The 18,709-nt window shown below is 43.4% G+C and overlaps 1 protein-coding gene across 1 annotated transcript in view; it reads left to right on the top strand.

The window, feature by feature from the left end:
- LOC117452130 (voltage-dependent N-type calcium channel subunit alpha-1B-like) overlaps nucleotides 1-18,709 on the top strand; it is a gene marked incomplete at its 3' end in the record, with an annotated part of 152,098 nt that overhangs the window by 87,937 nt on the left and 45,452 nt on the right. The window contains 1 exon segment of the mRNA XM_034090611.1: nucleotides 3,974-4,126. Within this exon segment, the coding sequence (XP_033946502.1) occupies nucleotides 3,974-4,126 (153 nt within the window).

Raw genomic sequence — 18,709 nt, 5'->3', positions numbered from 1 at the left:
TGAATGGGCGTTTCTCTGACTATTTATAGGCGAATATGGGCGTTACGTGAAGCCCGCAAAAGCTGCACCGCATTTCGAGTCGGTTGTGATTTATAAAGGGAAACCGGCGTAGGAAGTGCTGTACACACTTTCGTCGCCGGTACGCAATGTTTGGTGAATTGGAAAATGTCGGAACATTTCTGTACCTATTTTTTGGATTTCTACTACGTAAGCAACCTTCCCACGTGAATCCTACGCACGGCGTTATGCATGAGGTCCCTGGTCTCAGGTTACGCTGTAGGAAGTGTAGGTACAACGCTACATTTCCCGCCCCGCCGCAGTCATACAGTAGGCTATGGAGAGCGGCGAGAAACATTTCCTCAGGCATCGAAAAGCGGAACCGAAATTCACATCTCTAAATGATGCCGTTGGAATCGAAATGTTGGTACCCAACCCTACTGATTACTTTCTCTTACTTTTGGATTACCTCAATATTAAGTGCAATGTAAATCCCGATAGCAATGAATATCTTAAGTGCTTTGACAAAAAATCCATAAAAACATTTCATCCGTTTAGCCGTGCCGGCTGTCAGCCTTCCATCTCGTGCACGCACAAATGTATCTCGTGCCCTCATTGGGCGTGCCCTCATTGGGCGTGCATTGCAGCAGTACTTCAATGACTCGCCAGCAACAGGCGGCCACATTCACCAGTCTGCTGACATGTTCATGTGTGTTGGAGGAGGTGCTCTGTAAGGAAGTCTGAAGGAAGGGGCGGATTCTTTTCGGCTGTGTACTTTCAAATTTTAGTGCACTCGAGCCGGTTTCTGAAACTTACCTACCTCACCTTTAAGTAATATATAATTATAATATGTAACAATGTAACCTTATAAAAGTTTAAACAAAGATATTTCATATATTCTTACCTAAACCTCTGTAAAATACTAATAATAATAATAGTGCTGCCGATTAAAAAACATTAAAGTGATTGTGTCAATCGCAATAAGAATTTGTATTTTAGGGGAAATAAACCAAATACTTGTGTGGTGTAATAAAGAACAGACATGAGAGCATTGAAGTTGTCCTCTCACACTCAGAGCAGTGGCGTCTGAAGCCAAAGGGCCTGGCTTTCTAGAACAATAATTCTCTGATCTGGGCTCATAGAGCGTGCGCACTCGCTTTTTCCTTAATCCCCGTCTGTGACAAAACTAGCTACATTTTAAAAGCTTGTTTTTTATTGCTAAAGGTCAGATTCAAGCCATTTAAGAATTATAATGCATACATAACATGTCCTCTATTACATTTAACCTGTTGATCAAATTGATATGAAACAAATAAGATGCATAATGCTGTGACACTAATGTCATATCGGGACTTTAACATTCAAATGTCACAGCAAACATAATGTGACATATAGGTCACAATAAGAAATATGATTATGATCAGCTCAGTTAATTTAGCTGATTCAAAGATATTAGGTTAATATATTCGATAATATTTTCTGACCCTAATGGTTTGAATAAGGGCTATTTATTTGGATAAAAATAAATTACAGCTGATTTACAGACCCTTTAATAAAACGTATTTAATGTTAGCAAGTACAAATGTGCTCCTCCCATGATAACAAGTAAAACATGTTTGACATAAAACAAACTTTGTCTTTATGCTATCTGTTGGATCAAATTGACATCACATTCACCTTCCCAGTGTCTTACACTTATATATGAAGGCTCCCTACACATATGGTTTTACATAAAAACACTGAACAGTTTTCTATTAGCACAAAGAGAAGATGTTAATTATTATAACTGAAAAGTCAGAAAAAGGTTGATACTAAATGTAACTGACTCAGGAACAGGCTTGGAATTTCGTCATTTTAGGGGCAAGGCCATTTGGCCTTCCCGTTCACATTTTTTTTAAGGGCACAAAGGCCACATGACAGGGCACAAAGGCCACATGTCAGGGCACAAAGGCTGTTTGGTTAAATTACGCTGGTCAATCAACATGACTGAAAAGTGTAGCACTAACGTCAACACCAGTCGTTTTACAAACGGCTGAATAGCAATAGTGTTTCTTAAACGTATACGTTAAGTTCAGCCATAAACCACATAAGTCAGTCAGGGGTAGACAGTAAGGGTACAATTGTATTGTCACTGGCCCCACCATTGTAACCACTGGCCCGGAGCATTCGTCCACCAAAACAAAATCGACTAATAATGAAGAAAATTAACACATTTGTTGCAATAATTTATGCACTAACTACATTACTAATTACTACTTACTACAACATTTTAATCATCAGTTCTTCCTCATTTTCCTCAATTGTTCATATTTGGTTTATTAAAATAATGATATTGTGGTCATTTTTTAAAAATGTCTGCTATTATTATGAGTATTATTATTTGTATAATGCACTTTCTGCCTTCCTGTCATTAGGAGTTAGACATGTAATGGCTATATGTAATTGATTTGATTAGAACCTTCATTATCCTAAACTGCTGGGACATTTCGCCAATACCTTTATATTGTCTACTCTTCACTTACTTGTCAGCATAGGTCGCATTGATGTACAGAGCCGACATATTGAGAGCTGCAGTGACGCGTCCTGAAACCAGGAAGTAAGCTGCTGGTTCCCTCGACAAAAAGCAATGGGATTTCTCCACAGGGTTTTGGAAAATAGCTGGAAATAAGGTCTGTGGAAAACAAACCTGTTTGATAAATGCACGTTTTGTTCAGCCGGATAATCTCCACATGTCTACCCTACTTTTATAATTTTCGAATCATAAATCTAATCGATAGATTACAAAAGGGGTTTAGGACGCGGCACTGCAGCCAACTCCCTGTCACTCCTTTAACTCCTCCGGTGACTTTCTTTTATTAGAAGATTGTTTTTTGCCCGGCGCTTGGCCGGTTACCGCTTGTATTAAAAACATTTTGGCGAATGGTTAGGTGGCGCGATAGTCTGTAGTGAAGAAGGAGCGCCCTCCCGCTCATGGGAGCCTGCTCGCGCTGTGCTCCGCAGCAAACAGCTGCGGAGCACATAGCGAGCAGCAAAGAGCTGTTTGCTTTCCCCCCCAACAACGACAACCGACTCACGAAACGCTATGTTGTAGCGTTGATAAACGAAACAATTTGACTAAATTGCTAGTCAAAATACCAATACCACAGGAATTAATTTTTTACTTTTGACAGGGGCACAAAGGCCACTTTGGCCGTGAATTGCATTTTTTTTAACAGGGCATCACGGCCAAAGTGTGGGGCAACGACGGCCATGGCCGTCCTGAAATTCCCACCCTGCTCAGGAACAGACCACAGTCACCTAAACCAAAGTGCACAAAGCGGACCACAGAGAACCACTCTCTGGTGTACACCTGCCATCCGGATACATGAAGCGTCTCATTCTATTAGAGAAAAAAGAAAAGTTTCCTGTAAATATAAACAAGAACAAGATTTTCTGATTATGTATCAGGAAAATGATCATGACAAATCAATTCAGTACTATAAAACCTGCTTTTCTAAGAGACATAGTCGGTCTCACATGAATGTAACCACCAGGTACTCGCTATATGTATTCATGTCAAATGCTTTCATAAGTAACAACCAAGGGAACTGTTAAAATTTATTTTATGTTCACGCAATATGTTATAGCATTAACTCAATCAAGAGAATGTCTATAATATGTCTGGTGTTGTGCCCATTAATGACTCCCTCAGCTGGAGAAACAATCCACCAATGAGAGCTTTGTTGGCAGAACCCATTGCCGACTTCAAATCATGTTGGCAGGATGTATTGCTTCTTCTGATTAGTTCAAACAAAAACATAAATAATACCACGACCAATCAGGAATCTGGTAACATGAACACAATGTCACACTGATTGATCAGTCTTAACATGTGGTGTTTCCTGTCTGTCCCCACTCACTCCAATACAAAACACAATATAAATGAATAATTATTAAATGTCAGTTTTGAAATGCATCTTTCCCTTGTCTGCACCAGGTCTGCAGGTGGTACTGAAGTCCATAATGAAGGCCATGGTACCTCTGCTGCAGATCGGCTTGCTGCTCTTCTTCGCAATCCTCATGTTCGCCATCATCGGCCTCGACTTCTACATGGGAAAGTTCCATCGCACCTGCTTCAGGATAGACACCGGTGAGTTAGAGACCAGCAAGGGACACACACGCTCACAATGTGAATCTAGGCATGGTTATTATATGTGTAGAGGACACTTCTGTGTAGCAATGTATCTGGAGTCACCGACTCATGAAAGAGACACAGGACGAGCAGGAGTTCTGATGTCAAACACTGAGATTTAATACAAATATCGGCCGGAGAATTCACAACACAAGTCACACAGTCAAAGGTTTCTGACTGCACGGGTGGGTTGCCATGTCAAATCTGAATCCGCCTCTCATCCTAATAGACCTTTTAACTAGCTTACAGGGAGACAACCCCCACCTTGGGGAAGGCATCTGTGTACACCTGGAAGCAATGAATTATCTTTCAATCAATCAATCAATGTTTATTTATATAGCCCAATATCACAAATGTTACATTTGTCTCAGTGGTCTTCACAGTGTGTACAGAATATCAGTATGACAATACGACACCCTCTGTCCTTAGACCCTCACATCGTACAAGGAAAAACTTCCAAAGAAAACCCAGTTTAAAGGGAAAAATGGGAGAAACCTCAGGGAGAGCAACAGAGGAGGGATCCCTCTCCCAGGACGGACAGACGTGCAATAGATGCCGTGTGTAAATTGAAAAGATAATACATTTGCAACATAGGTAGTCCAAATGTTTGGAAATGCATGTGTGTATAATAGGAAGATGAATCCACGAGGATATCCATCCAGGACCGATGATCCAGGACCACAGCCACGACTCGCGATCCAGGGCTCGCGATCCAGGACACAGGACCTCAGGATCATCCATGACTCCGGATCCCGGCGTATATAGACACCAAAAAGAAAGACATTTGGGGAAGCTGGGTTAATCGGAACATGAGAGTACACAGGTATAGACAGAGAGAAGGAAGAAGTAAGATGTCCCCCGACAAACTAAGCCTATATCAGCAAAACTAGGGGCTGAATCTAATCAGCCCCAACTATAAGCTTTATCAAAAAGGAAGGTCTTAAGCGCACTCTTAAAAACGGATAGGGTGTCTGCCGCCCGAACACAAACTGGAAGCTGATTCCACAAATGTGGAGCTTGATAAGAAAAGGCTCTGGCTCCCATTGTACTTTTAGAGATTCTAGGACTAACCAACAACCCTGCATTCTTGGAACGCAATGCCCTAGTAGGACAGTAGGGTATAATGAGTTCTTTAAGGTAAGATGGCGCCTGCCCATTAAGGGCTTTGTAGACGAGAAGAAGAATTTTAAATTATATCCTGTGTTCTATAGGGAGCCAGTGTAAGGCAGCCAGAACAGGAGTAATGAGTAGTAATCTTTATCTGACTCTAGGGCTCTTGTGACCGACAGTTGACCGGTCATTAAATTGGTAAGGTCAGCCACAGTTGACCCTTCCCCTTCCTTAAGACAGATACCAGACTTCGGCTTGGTCATAAAACGTCAACAGGCTGAAAGGTCAAATATCTTAGTAAAGCTACAATTATTCCCTTACAGCCCACTCTTTTTATCATCTTTGATAACCTGAAATCGTAAGTCTAATAATAATTTGGTCAATACTTAAATCAATAGGCGCCTTCAGATATGAGTGTGGTCCCACCGTACATTAATTACATCCTAAAGTAGAATAAGATTGATAAGACAACCACAATAGAAAAATCATCTTTCTTCAGTGTTTGACTTCTTTTGTCAAAAAGCGCAATAAACACATGAAATACAAAAATATAATAGTAAAATATATGTTTAAAAAATAAGATCTTTTATCATTTATCACTCAGTTAATCTCCTTCATCAAACACAAATTCAAAATCAGCTTACATCTCAAAGATTTACTTCAAGGCAATTACTTATTAAAACACAATTAGAATTTAGGATTAAAAGAAATCCAATTGAGGTATAAAATCAGAATCATGAGAGATCCAGCTAAAATTCCCAGTTAAGGTATAAATTCACAGTGATGAATCGATCAATCTGTAATCTGTAAAGTTACAGTGTCCTCAATCTTTAACATTACTTTACGTTTACTTCAGTACGCTTATTCAAGAGTAAGGCACTTAGTAGTATACATTTTATTCAAATACATTTGTTCAAAATCTGAAAAGAAAAATCAGACATTTTATTGTGTAACAACCTGAGGAAGGAAAAATCAAAACATCTGTTCTTTATTCAAGGAAAAATCAAAAACAGCTGTTCTTTATTCTGAGTGTCAACTTTAATCAATTTATCAATCACTGAATGGGGATACCCAAGGTGCAGAAACTGCGATGGAGACCCATGGGTCTGGAAGCTCGGCGTCGTACATCAACATTGTGTCATCTACAGTTGAATACCCCACTAGCCTCTGTGGGGCCTGGAGGGCAGTCTTGGCAACCCTGCGTATGGCTAATTTAACTACAGTGATCAAACAAGTCAATAGGATTAGCACAACCAAGATAAACACTGAAACAGTAACAACACATTTAACCAACCCCGCTCCCCAGGATCCAAGGGTTCCACTTAAATCCCCAAATGTAAACCCATGAGTTTCATGCAATTCTTTTATCCCCTTCGCTGTATCATGAGCCATATCCATAACTTCAGGTGTAGCATCAGAGACGAAAGAACAGCACTTAGTTCCAATCACCTTACATGTGCCCCCCTGGGCAGCTAAGAGGAGGTCCAGCGCCATGCGATTCTGTAGTGCTACTGTCCTAACTTCCTGCAATCCTTTGTGTTCAGCTAACATCGCTCTGTTAGATACATTTAGATGATTTTCCACTACTTTGGACAATGCCATGATTTCCTGCTGACTAACATAAATACCGTACCAAGGCAAAAATAGGCTCGCTATCTGTTGTCCTTGTGTAATGGACCTGCTGTTCCTGTGTAGAGAGAGAAGTATCGCTGAAATCTCATTAGCCTCTACTTTACGGATTAAATGAATTAGGTAGGCTAGATAAAAGGTGCCATAAAAAATGTCATAGGGCACACAGCCACAAACTCTCTGTGGGAGGGGAATTCTGGCTAATTTTACCCTCACTATGGTATTACAGTCGCTGTGTGCCACATCTGGAGAGGTGTGAGATCCTGCTTCATTCTGGAAACAGATGGACACATTCTTCCATTCATGTACTACAATTGGGGGAACATATACCGAACAGTCACGTGTAGGGGGCTTGCCTAAGGGTATTGGCTGCGTACAGTCATGTATTTTAACCTCAACGGAGTCCACTGTTCTGGAGCCAAACCAGGGCACAACTGTTACCATGGCTTCAACCAACAAAGATACAGTGTGTGGTTGTTTTGTACATGTTGGACTTGTGGAGTTAGCCGAACAATTAGTCTGGGCTAGAGCTAACTGGAATCTGTATTCAAAAGCTAGGTTAATGTATTTCTTCACATATATTAGTTTTAAAAACATCAATCGTTTGAAACCATCAGGCAGGTAATTTTTATTTACTGTATCAACAATGAGGGAGACTAGACCCTCGTACTGTAACGGTTTCTCAGAGTCTGTTGGGTAGGAAGGAGTGTAGCAGTCCTCAGCCTCATCGCTAATTCTGGATGCTATGTCATTCCAGCTCACTAACCCATAGTCAGCTTTCGTGAAAGGAATTGGGCTAAACATGGGAGAATGCATAGATTCTGGCATATTTTGGCACAGCCAACAGTTGCTAATATTGCGTTCATGCGCGTAGTCTAACATTAAACTTACTGCAGAATTAGTTTTAGTTCGTTTAAAAAGGAGTGATTAAGGCCTTTTTTGAAAAATCTATATCACCTCCTGAGTGTTTAAGTGGAGTGGATAGAACATTTCTTTTTCTATCTGGTCCAGACAATTTGCATGCAGTAGCACCTGGATTGGGAACCTGGTAATCTGGTTTCCTCATTGTACATGTTGCCTTATCCCTTATCAGTGTCTTAAACTGTTCTACAGTGCTACACCACAGTTCTGGGGGCATTTCTTCAATGGTGTTGAGAGCTATTCTTACCCCCTCTGATGCGACCCCGACCCAATGGTACTGGTCCCTTGGATATATCTCCCATGTTGAGTAAACTAAGGACACAGGAAACACAATAATACAGTTAGATGAATCACATATTGAAGTTGGGCAGTTAAAAGAAACAGTCTCTGATTTGTGATCAGGGAGGGAGACAATCCTCCTGATTCTTCCTCCTTTTCTCTCTCTTTGTGTCTCTCGCACCATACTGAATGTCTGTGTGGTGATTGGATACAACCTGTCCTTGTCGCTAGGCACTGATTTGCCCGTTGGTGTCGTTTTGCCCTCAGGGTCTGGGCCCTGAGTGGTCAAGTCGCCTGCGCTCTTAGATAAGAGCACCTTATTTTCTCTCTCAGAGGGGCGAGATCCCTCGCCACCTGTCGTTGGGATTTCCACAGCTTCATCTAGCAGGGCGTCCTTGGCCAGGTACAGTAGACCCAGAATGACGATGATGATGACTGCCTTCACACGCCAGCATCCGGTAGAGAAGAGAGACGACATCTGGAGGCGTGAATCCACTCCGCTCTACCTTGTACTCTCAGGGCTGTTCTGGTCACTATTAACACCTGAAAAGGACCTTTCCACCTGGGAGACAGAGCATCTTTTTCAAGAGATTTGATTAGTACATTATCACCAATCTCAAAGGGGTGGGTGGGCTCCTCTCCCGGCTGGGGGAGCCTGTCAGCCACCTGCCTGTGAAACTTTCTCAACATGTCAGTTAGATATTTGACATAGTTAGTCATGTAATAATCTGTCCACAAAAGAGTGAGTTTGTGGGGTGTTACTGGGGGGCTAGACCCTGCGAACATTACCCTTCCCATCAATACTTTGTGTGGGCTAAGCCCTGTCGTTGCATTTGGTGAGCTTCGGATGGAGCACAGAACTAGCGGCAGCGCGTCTACCCATTTTAGTCCTGTGGTCAACATTGTTTTAGTGAGTTTTTCCTTTATAGTCAAGTTCATTCTCTCAACCTGGCCTGAGCTCTGTGGGTGATAGGCAACATGCAATTGCCATTTGAACCCTAACACTGTAGCTAGACTCTGGGTTATCTTAGAAATTAATGCTGGACCTCTGTCACTGTTAATCCCTGCTGGAACACCAAATCTAGGGATAACATCTTTGAGAAGATACTTTACAACTGTTCTAGTCTTCTTTTCTGGTAGGGTAGGCCTCTACTCATTTGGAGAACTGGCACACTATTACCAAAATATATTTGAATCCTTGGCATGGTGGCGCGAAAAGTCAATTTGCATATTTACAAAGGGCCCCGAGGGGGGCGGTAAATGGTCATGCTGAACTGGACCACTTCTTCTTCTTGTCTGCTGGCATATCATGCATCTATCTACAAGGGTCTGTGTAGCTAGTGTGATGCCTGGAGCAAACCATTGGGACTTTATAATCCCATTCATCCCTCCTTTTCCTACATGTGATTTGCCATGTGCAACATGTGCCAAAACATGGAGGAACGAACGGGGACAAACCATCTGTCCGTCTGGGTGGAGCCACAAGCTGGACTCAGCGTCAAGTGTACAACCTCGTCTTAGCCATAAATCTTTCTCCCTAACATCAGCGCGGGCTTGCATGTCCGCGACATCATTAAAGGAAGGCAAAGAAATGGGTTCTGCGGGTTGTGTCAAGGGGCATTGGAGCACCATAGAAGAGCAGGAATCTGCTGCTTGTTTAGCCGCGGTGTCGGCTCACGCATTTCCACGCGAAATAGGATCATCAGAATTTGTGTGAGCAGCACACTTAACTACTGCTAGCTGTGCAGGGAGCATGATAGCGTCTAACAGCTGTGCTACTAACGCATGATGTTGAATAGGCTTACCGGCCGATGTTAAGAAACCGCGCATTTTCCACAAGACACCAAAATCATGTGTTACGTCCCCACTAAGGTCTAGGGGACCTGGAGACAATAACGTACAACCAATAATTATGAGAGAGTCAGAGTAAACGTTAACAAAAGGTTTATTCCTTGTAACCTATCATATCATACAATTAAACAGAAACACTCTGTTGGTGAGGAGGAGGAGGAGGAGTCAAAGGATTGTGCCAAACAAAAGAAACAAGCATAACAAAACCAGGCCTATCTCTACAACTATCCTTTGAAACCAAACTCAAACAAAAACCCTCACTAACTAACTACAAAGAATTTGACAAAACAATATACAGGGGTGGCAACAATCCGCTTACCTAGTGTGTCTAAACAATAGTTAGCTTGGTGGTGAGAAATGTACAGGGTACCCCAGACTTACCTAACTCCTCCACCTCTCAACACACACACTTTAACAAAGGTCAGAGTATTCAAAGATCTTTAGTTGCTAAACACAGCCGTGTTCCTTCCTCAGCAACAGGCCCAGAGTGAGAGAGAGAAGACTTCCTGGGTGCCTCCTTTATGGTCGGCCCTGGTTGCTGATAGGCCAGCTGAGGGTGAGAGGATCCAATCAGCCATCAGACTCAGGTGCACAGGCAGATACCAATCAGCTGCTGATTAGCTGTGCAGAAGACAGGGAGAAGAGAGAAACACAGGAGGGAAAGAAAACCACACATGTACAGCCTGCCTGGCACGTAACACCCCCACACATATAAATCCAAACAGTATGTTTGGCCCTTACAATGAACATTCTATTTACATAGCACGAGATAGTGCATCGGCAAGAACATTATCGGACCCCTTTTTATGGCTTATGTCAAGGTTGTAGTTCTGGACAATCAATGACCAACGCATAAGGCGTTGATTGTGGTTGTACATCCTTGAAAGAAAAACCAGCGGATTGTGATCAGTGTATACCTTAATAGGTTTTACACTGGAGCCAAGATACACCTCAAAGTGCTGCAAGGCAAACAATAGAGCTAAAGCTTCTTTCTCAATAGTAGAGTACTTCAACTGATGTTTGTTGAACTTTCGGGAGAAGTAGCTCACGGGGTGATCGATAGCCTGTGCATCTTCTTGTAGAAGAACAGCCCCTGTCCCAACTCCACTGGCATCGACCTCGAGCTTGAATGGCTTCGAAAAGTCTGGTGCAGAAAGAACAGGAGTACAACACAGAATACCTTTTAGGCTCTCAAATGACTGCTGACACTCACCGGACCAAACGAAAGACTTTGAGGGACTGGTCAACGTAGTGAGTGGGGCCGCCACCGATGAGAAGTTTCTGCAGAAACGGCGATAGTACCCTGCCATTCCTAGGAAGCGGCGAAGTTCCCTCCTGGTGGATGGCACTGGGAGGGAGGCAATTGCCCTGATCTTTGCATCAGCAGGGCACACCTTCCCCCGACCAACCTGCTGACCAAGGTAGAGAACGGTACCTTTTCCAAACTCACATTTGGCAAGGTTAAGCGTTAGGGATGCGGCCGACAAGCACTTAAAAACTTCTCTTAAGGTAGACATGTGGCTAGACCAGTCCTTAGAATAGACAACAATGTCGTCCAGATATGCCTTACAGTCTGGAACATGTCCTAATACAAGATTTACAAGCCTCTGAAAGGTGGAAGGTGCGTTACACATACCGAAAGGCATCACAGTATACTGAAGGAAACTGTCAGGTGTCACAAAGGCCGAGATGTCAGAAGCACGCTGTGTTAAAGGAACTTGCCAGTATCCCTTTAACATGTCCAGTTTACTGACAAATTGTGCAGGACCAATTTCATCGATGCAGTCATCAATGAGCGGTAATGGGTGTGCATCGGGGACAGTGACAGCATTAACCTTGCGAAAGTCAGTGCAGAATCTGGGACTGCCATCTGACTTTGTGTCTAGCACACAAGGGGAACTCCAGGGACTGGAACTAGGCCTTGCAAATCCGTTTTTAAGTAGATATTCAACTTCCCTTTTCATAACCTCTCTCTTAACTGGGTTAACTCTGTACGCCCGCTGTTTGATGGGCGAGGGGTTGGTCAAAACCACATCATGAGCTAGGACAGAAGTTTGTGAGGGAGTGTCATTAAAAAGACATGCAAAGTCAAATATCAGTTTCTGTATATCACTTCCTTGGATATCAGGAAGATGAGACAAGTAATTGGGCAAATCAGCTAATACCTCAGTATTGCTTAGTCTTGCCCCCTGTGGTGTTGCACTGCGCATCACCAACTCATCCTCATCCTCATTTGAGCTCACCTTTGAAACTGAAGCCATAGGAGAGACGGTTGTCTCCACCTGGTGAGCTTTAGAAGACTCACTTTGGTCTTCCCTGGTGCAGTACTTCTTCAGCATGTTGATATGACACACTCTGGTAGGACGTCTGCGGTCAGGTGTTTGAATGACGTAGTTTGTTTCACCGAGCTTCTTATCTACAACATAAGGACCAGCAAATGTAGTAGACAGAGCAGAACCAGGTACAGGCAATAGAACCAACACCTTGTCACCTGGCTGAAACAAGCGCTCTACCGCCTTCTGGTCGTAGCGTTTCTTCATGTTCCCCTGGGTAGAGGTCAAAGCTTCCCTAGCCAAGGAGCAAGCACGATTTAGACGATCCTTAAGTTTGGCGACATACTCCGGGATACTGCAAACTGTTTTCGTGGGCATGATCAAATGCTCTTTAAGAACTCTTAAAGGACCTCTGACCTCATGTCCAAACACTAGCTCAGCAGGACTAAAACCTAGAGACTCCTGAACAGCTTCACGGGCAGCAAATAACACTAAAGGAACACCGTCATCCCAATCTTTATGAGACTCATGGCAATGTTTTCTTAACATGCATTTCATAGTCTGGTGTAGGGCTGTGCGATTATGGCAAAAATCATAATCACGATTATTTGGGTCAATAATTGATATCACGATTATTTTGACGATTATTCATTGACCATTTATTGAACTTTAAAACAAATAATATTTTACCAATAAACAAGATCAACAAATATGTTGGAGCGCACTTCCAAAACCTTACTAAACATATATTATTAATATGATAAATACAAATAAATTAGACCAAAATAAATTAAATCAAATATGTTGCAGTGCACTGTCACAACCTACTGAAAACTCCTTAACATATAGCCAAATAAAAATGTTTAGGCCACCATGGCAAATGCTGGTACGGCTGCTCATGTCATCTCTTAAAGATTTTTTGCGAGAAACACCAGCCTGTTTACATGGTCTGGTTTCAGAGATGAGCGCAGGCAGGTGACAATATTGCCACCTGTACTGAAGACCCTCAGCCACGCCCCGACACATGGGGTGACGCCGGCCAATCACAAAGCTTTGATGCGTTCAAGTGCATTATTCTGGCACAGAAAGATTATGTTACAGGACATTAACGATAAAACAGAATATTGTTGTTCTATTTTTAGACACATCTCGCGATCGACTGGTTGGGCACCCCAGGGCTAGACCATAGGTCCGTTGTGGTCGCAAAGTAGTCAGCTGAAGCCACATCTCTCTCAACTTCCCCACGGCATTTGTCATATAGTGCAGGCAGCGCAGACCTGCTGAAATAATACCGAGACGGCATCGCGTAACGCTTGTCCAACGTGTTGACAAGTTGCTTAAAGCCCTGGTTGCTAACAGTGCTAACTGGGCACATATCTTTAGCGATGTGAAATGTAATGGCAAAGTACTTAGTGGAAATAGTTTTACCCTTCTTTTTAACGAGTTGCTGCTCTTGTTCTGACATCTTCGCTCGCGCTGAACACTCACAACACATGTCACTCGTGGCCGAGTGGGCTTTTAGGGAGGGGCGAAAGCGCACCCAGCAAAATAATCGTATTTTGTCAATTATGCTGTTTTCATAATTGTCGCAAACCATAATCGTAATCGCGATTAAAATACGATTAATTGCACAGCCCTAGTCTGGTGAAACCTCTCTAATGCCCCCTGACTTTCAGGATGATATGGGCTGGATGTCACATGCTTGATACCTAAGGTGTCAAGTACCCGGGCAAACACTTTAGACATGAAGTTGGTACCTTGGTCTGTTTGAACTACCTTCGGTAGACCAAACATGGAGAAAAACTTCAGAAGTGCCTTGGTGATGACCGGGGCAGTAATTTTCCGTAGTGGGATGGCTTCTGGGAATCTAGTGGAAGCACACATGATAGTTAAGAGAAACTGGTTTCCAGTTTTAGTTTTAGGTAAGGGTCCCACACAATCCACAATCACCCTTTCAAATGGCTCTCCCATTACTGGAATAGGAATGAGAGGAGCAGGGAGAATCACCTGATTCGGTTTACCAACAACTTGGCACACATGACATGTTCGACAATAAAGAACTACATCAGACTTAAGTCCTGGCCAAAATAAGTGTTTTAAAACTCTTTCATACGTTTTTGTTACCCCCATGTGACCTGACCACGGATGATCATGAGCCAAGGACATCACCTGAGAACGATAGGCTGTTGGCACAACAACCTGATAAATTGCTAAGGAGTCTGACTCCTCACAGGCATCACTAATCCAGCGACGCATTAATAGGTGATCTTCCATAATGTAGGCCATCTTCTTTGACTTGGCCTCTTCGTGACTGATAGAGAGACATTTAGAAAGTGTTTCATCACTTAACTGGGCTGCCATGAATTCTTCCCGAGTGGCAGGCAGTTGTACAAGCTCTGAGCTGTTACTGGGTGATCCAGCACCAGCAGACCGGGCCTCCTCTGGCAGTCGGTCCGACACTGTCATGTCTTCAAGAAACTGCCCTGTAGCAAGAAAAAAATCAGACAAGTCCTCTCCGTATTTCTTTGACTGTGCCCTTGTAACAACACAAGCAGGAAAGATTTCGGGAGGTACTTCAGCTGATTTCTCTGCGTCTAAACTTAGATCAGGAGAATCAATGACCTCAGGTACTGGCTTAACTTTGCCCCCAGCCAAGTCATTACTGAGGATGAAATCAACACCTTTGATGGGCAAGGCAGGGAGGACAGCTACTTTAAAGAATCCTTTGACAAGAGATGAGTGAATATAAACATTGTGCAAAGGAGCCGCAACTAGTGTCATGCCTACCCCTTGAACAACAGCACTTGATCCACATGATGATCTGGAGGTTAAAGGTAAGATGCCTTCTCTAATAATGGACTGAGAACCTCCTGTGTCCCTAAGTACCTGTACTGGCAGCTGGTCTTTAGGATCCCCTGTTAAAGAAACAAAGCCCTTGGAAATAAAGGGTTTGAAACAGGGATCAGGTACATCATCTTCCTGGGACATTTCTATGTCTGATAGGCAAACTCCTTTAATGAGTCCCATGCCTTTTGGCGTTTGAAAGCGTTGCGAAAATTGTTGTTTACGCTTTAAGAAATGACACCCTGAAATAAGGTGTCCTGTTTTATGGCAGTAGTTACACTCACGGGGCCCCCGTGGAGGTGATGGTGGTCCTCTAGACCTTTCAAAAGTTGTTGGGCCAAGATCAGGTCTTCCGGTTTGTGATATTGAAACTCTATCTGGGCGCAAGGGTGAAGAAAACACAGTCTTGTGAGTGAGCATAAATTCATCCGCTAAAACAGCTGCCTTAGCCAGTGAAGTGACCTTTTGTTCATTTAAGAATATCACCATCCTTTCAGGCAAAGAATTCTTAAAATCTTCTAAGAGAAGTAACTGACGAAGACTCTCAAAATGATCCTTCACTTCATTAGCCGCACACCATTTATCAAAGAGAATGCCCTTCTCTCGCGCAAACTCAACAAATGTTTGCGTAGCAGACTTTTTATGGTTTCTGAACTTTTGTCTGTAGGCCTCCGGCACAAGCTCATAAGCACGCAATATCGACTCTTTAAGCACTTCGTACTGCAAGCTTTCTTCCAAAGAAAGTGAAGATACCACTTCCTGAGCCTTACCTACTAATTTGCACTGAAGTAGGATTGGCCACATGTCTTTAGGCCAGACTAGTGCGGTAGCAATTCTCTCAAAAGCACAAAAATATGAGTCAACCTCTGACTCTCTAAAAGTTGGCACTAAAGCAATATTTTTACTAACATCAAAACTCTTTGTATGAGAGACTGTATGTGAAGGTCTTGACCTCTCAAATGTCTGCTCTGAAGAGATTCTCAGGGCATCAACTTCAAGCCGCTTTAACGTGATTTCTTTCTCAGCTTCTTTCTCTAACTTGCGAATCTGCAGCCTGTGTTCATAGTCCGCTCTACGCTCCTTTTCCTGGCCTTCCATCTGAAGACGGACAAGACAAACTTTTAGTTTGGCATCACTACTTGCACCTAAGCTACCCGGAGAGAAAGCCTCAAACCTAGGAAGTGTTGCAGGAGCTTCAGGACTAAACTTGTCAACTCTAGGTGTAGCCAATACTCTTTCCCTATTATCTTCAATAGACACCTCAGCCCTAGGCTGAGTTGACATGCTTGGGATTTCAAGAATCTTTAACTCCTCTAGTTTTTGTAGGATTTTCTCTCTTATCTCTTTTTTTACATTATACTTGTCTACTGTAATGTTAAAGTGAGCTGCAATACATAACATGTCATCTTTGCGACAGGAATACAACGTATCAACACTTGGACTTTCAATAAAGTCCTGTAAGTCAAAACCCATTTTTCAGCCAATGTACAACACCTACAATAACTTCTCAATTATTGGTTGTTTTTATTTCAGGAAAATAGATATCTCGGACGAGCCCCCATTTGTTACGTCCCCACTAAGGTCTAGGGGACCTGGAGACAATAACGTACAACCAATAATTATGAGAGAGTCAGAGTAAACGTTAACAAAAGGTTTATTCCTTGTAACCTATCATATCATACAATTAAACAGAAACACTCTGTTGGTGAGGAGGAGGAGGAGGAGTCAAAGGATTGTGCCAAACAAAAGAAACAAGCATAACAAAACCAGGCCTATCTCTACAACTATCCTTTGAAACCAAACTCAAACAAAAACCCTCACTAACTAACTACAAAGAATTTGACAAAACAATATACAGGGGTGGCAACAATCCGCTTACCTAGTGTGTCTAAACAATAGTTAGCTCGGTGGTGAGAAATGTACAGGGTACCCCAGACTTACCTAACTCCTCCACCTCTCAACACACACACTTTAACAAAGGTCAGAGTATTCAAAGATCTTTAGTTGCTAAACACAGCCGTGTTCCTTCCTCAGCAACAGGCCCAGAGTGAGAGAGAGAAGACTTCCTGGGTGTCTCCTTTATGGTCGGCCCTGGTTGCTGATAGGCCAGCTGAGGGTGAGAGGATCCAATCAGCCATCAGACTCAGGTGCACAGGCAGATACCGATCAGCTGCTGATTAACTGTGCAGAAGACAGGGAGAAGAGAGAAACACAGGAGGGAAAGAAAACCACACATGTACAGCCTGCCTGGCACGTAACACATGGCACACACCAAACGCATACCTGGAGTCTGTGAAAATGGTTGCAACTCTATCTTTAGCCAAAATACACGCCCTCAGCAGAGCATACAATTCTGCGGCCTGAGCCGACGTGCCATTTGGCAAGGCCCGGCTTTCTAAGACCTCCCAGTCGTCCACAACAGCATAGTCTGCTAAGTGTACTGTGTCAGACGGCCTGCTCGCAGACCCGTCTGTGTATAGAATCATATCTGAATTAGGGATAGGAGTTTGCAACATATCAGTTCTGGGGGAAGAAGACATGTCAATCGTTGTGACGCAGTCATGTGTGATTTCAAAATCTGGAATCGGTACCAGCGTAGCTGGGTTTAGGGGGGGGAGCGTTTAAGTGTGATGTGTGGGCTTGAAAGAATTATCGCTTCATAACCAGAGCGCCTTGCTGCTGTCATATGCTGAGTAGCAGAGGTGTTCAGAATATGCAAAACTGCATGTGGGACATGTACTACACAGTCACTGGCCAGTACAATGGGAGAGGATTGTTTGATAACAATTGCAACTGCGGCCACTGCCCGCAGGCATGAATGCATACCGAGCACCACAGGGGAGAGTCGAGATGAGTAGTATGCAACAGGCCGGAAATTAGAGCCATGCTTCTGTACCAAGATGCCCGTTGCAAAGCCCCCCTTCTCATGGATGTGTAGATGAAACGGCTGATGGTAATCAGGGATCCCCAGGGCAGGAGATGATGTCAGGGCTCGCTTTAAGTCCTGAAAAGCTGTGTGCATGTCCTCAGACCATTGAACAATGTTAGGAGCAGCCTGCAGAGTGGCAGCACGCAGGACAGAGTCCATAGCAGCGTACTCGTATATCCAATGTCTGCAGTAGTTTGCCATGCCCAAGAAGGAAAGCATCTCCTTCTTTGTGCGGGGTGGTGCCACTTTGTTCAAAAGGCAAATCCTTGCTGGCGAGAGGAGTCGGTGTCCATCCCTCATAATGTGACCCAAGTATGTGACCTCAGTCTGGCAGTACTGCAACTTAGCCAGGGATGCTCTGTGTCCACATTCAGAAAGTCTTTTCATGAGCAGAATGGAGTCGATGCGACAGGCGTCCATGTTGGGAGAAGCTAACAACAGGTCATCTGCGTACTGAAGCAAGGTGCTACCTCCTGTAAGGACCAAAGTGTCCAGATCTCTCTTAACCGCTGCTGCGTACACAGTAGGCGACTCGACGTACCCCTGTGGGAGGCGCGTGTATGTGATTTGTTTACCTTTAAAAGTAAATGCAAATGGGTACTGGCTGTCTGGATGCAGAGGAACAGAGAAAAACGCTGAACACAAATCAATCACTGTGTAATACTTGGAATCTGGGGGCAGAGAAGCAAGGATCGAATTAGTGTC

Source organism: Pseudochaenichthys georgianus, chromosome 9 (assembly GCF_902827115.2).
Source record: "Pseudochaenichthys georgianus chromosome 9, fPseGeo1.2, whole genome shotgun sequence".
Classification (NCBI taxonomy): Eukaryota; Metazoa; Chordata; class Actinopteri; order Perciformes; family Channichthyidae; genus Pseudochaenichthys; species Pseudochaenichthys georgianus.
The sequence above is the reverse complement of the archived record's forward strand: the minus strand, read 5'-3'. Positions and strand labels throughout refer to the sequence as shown.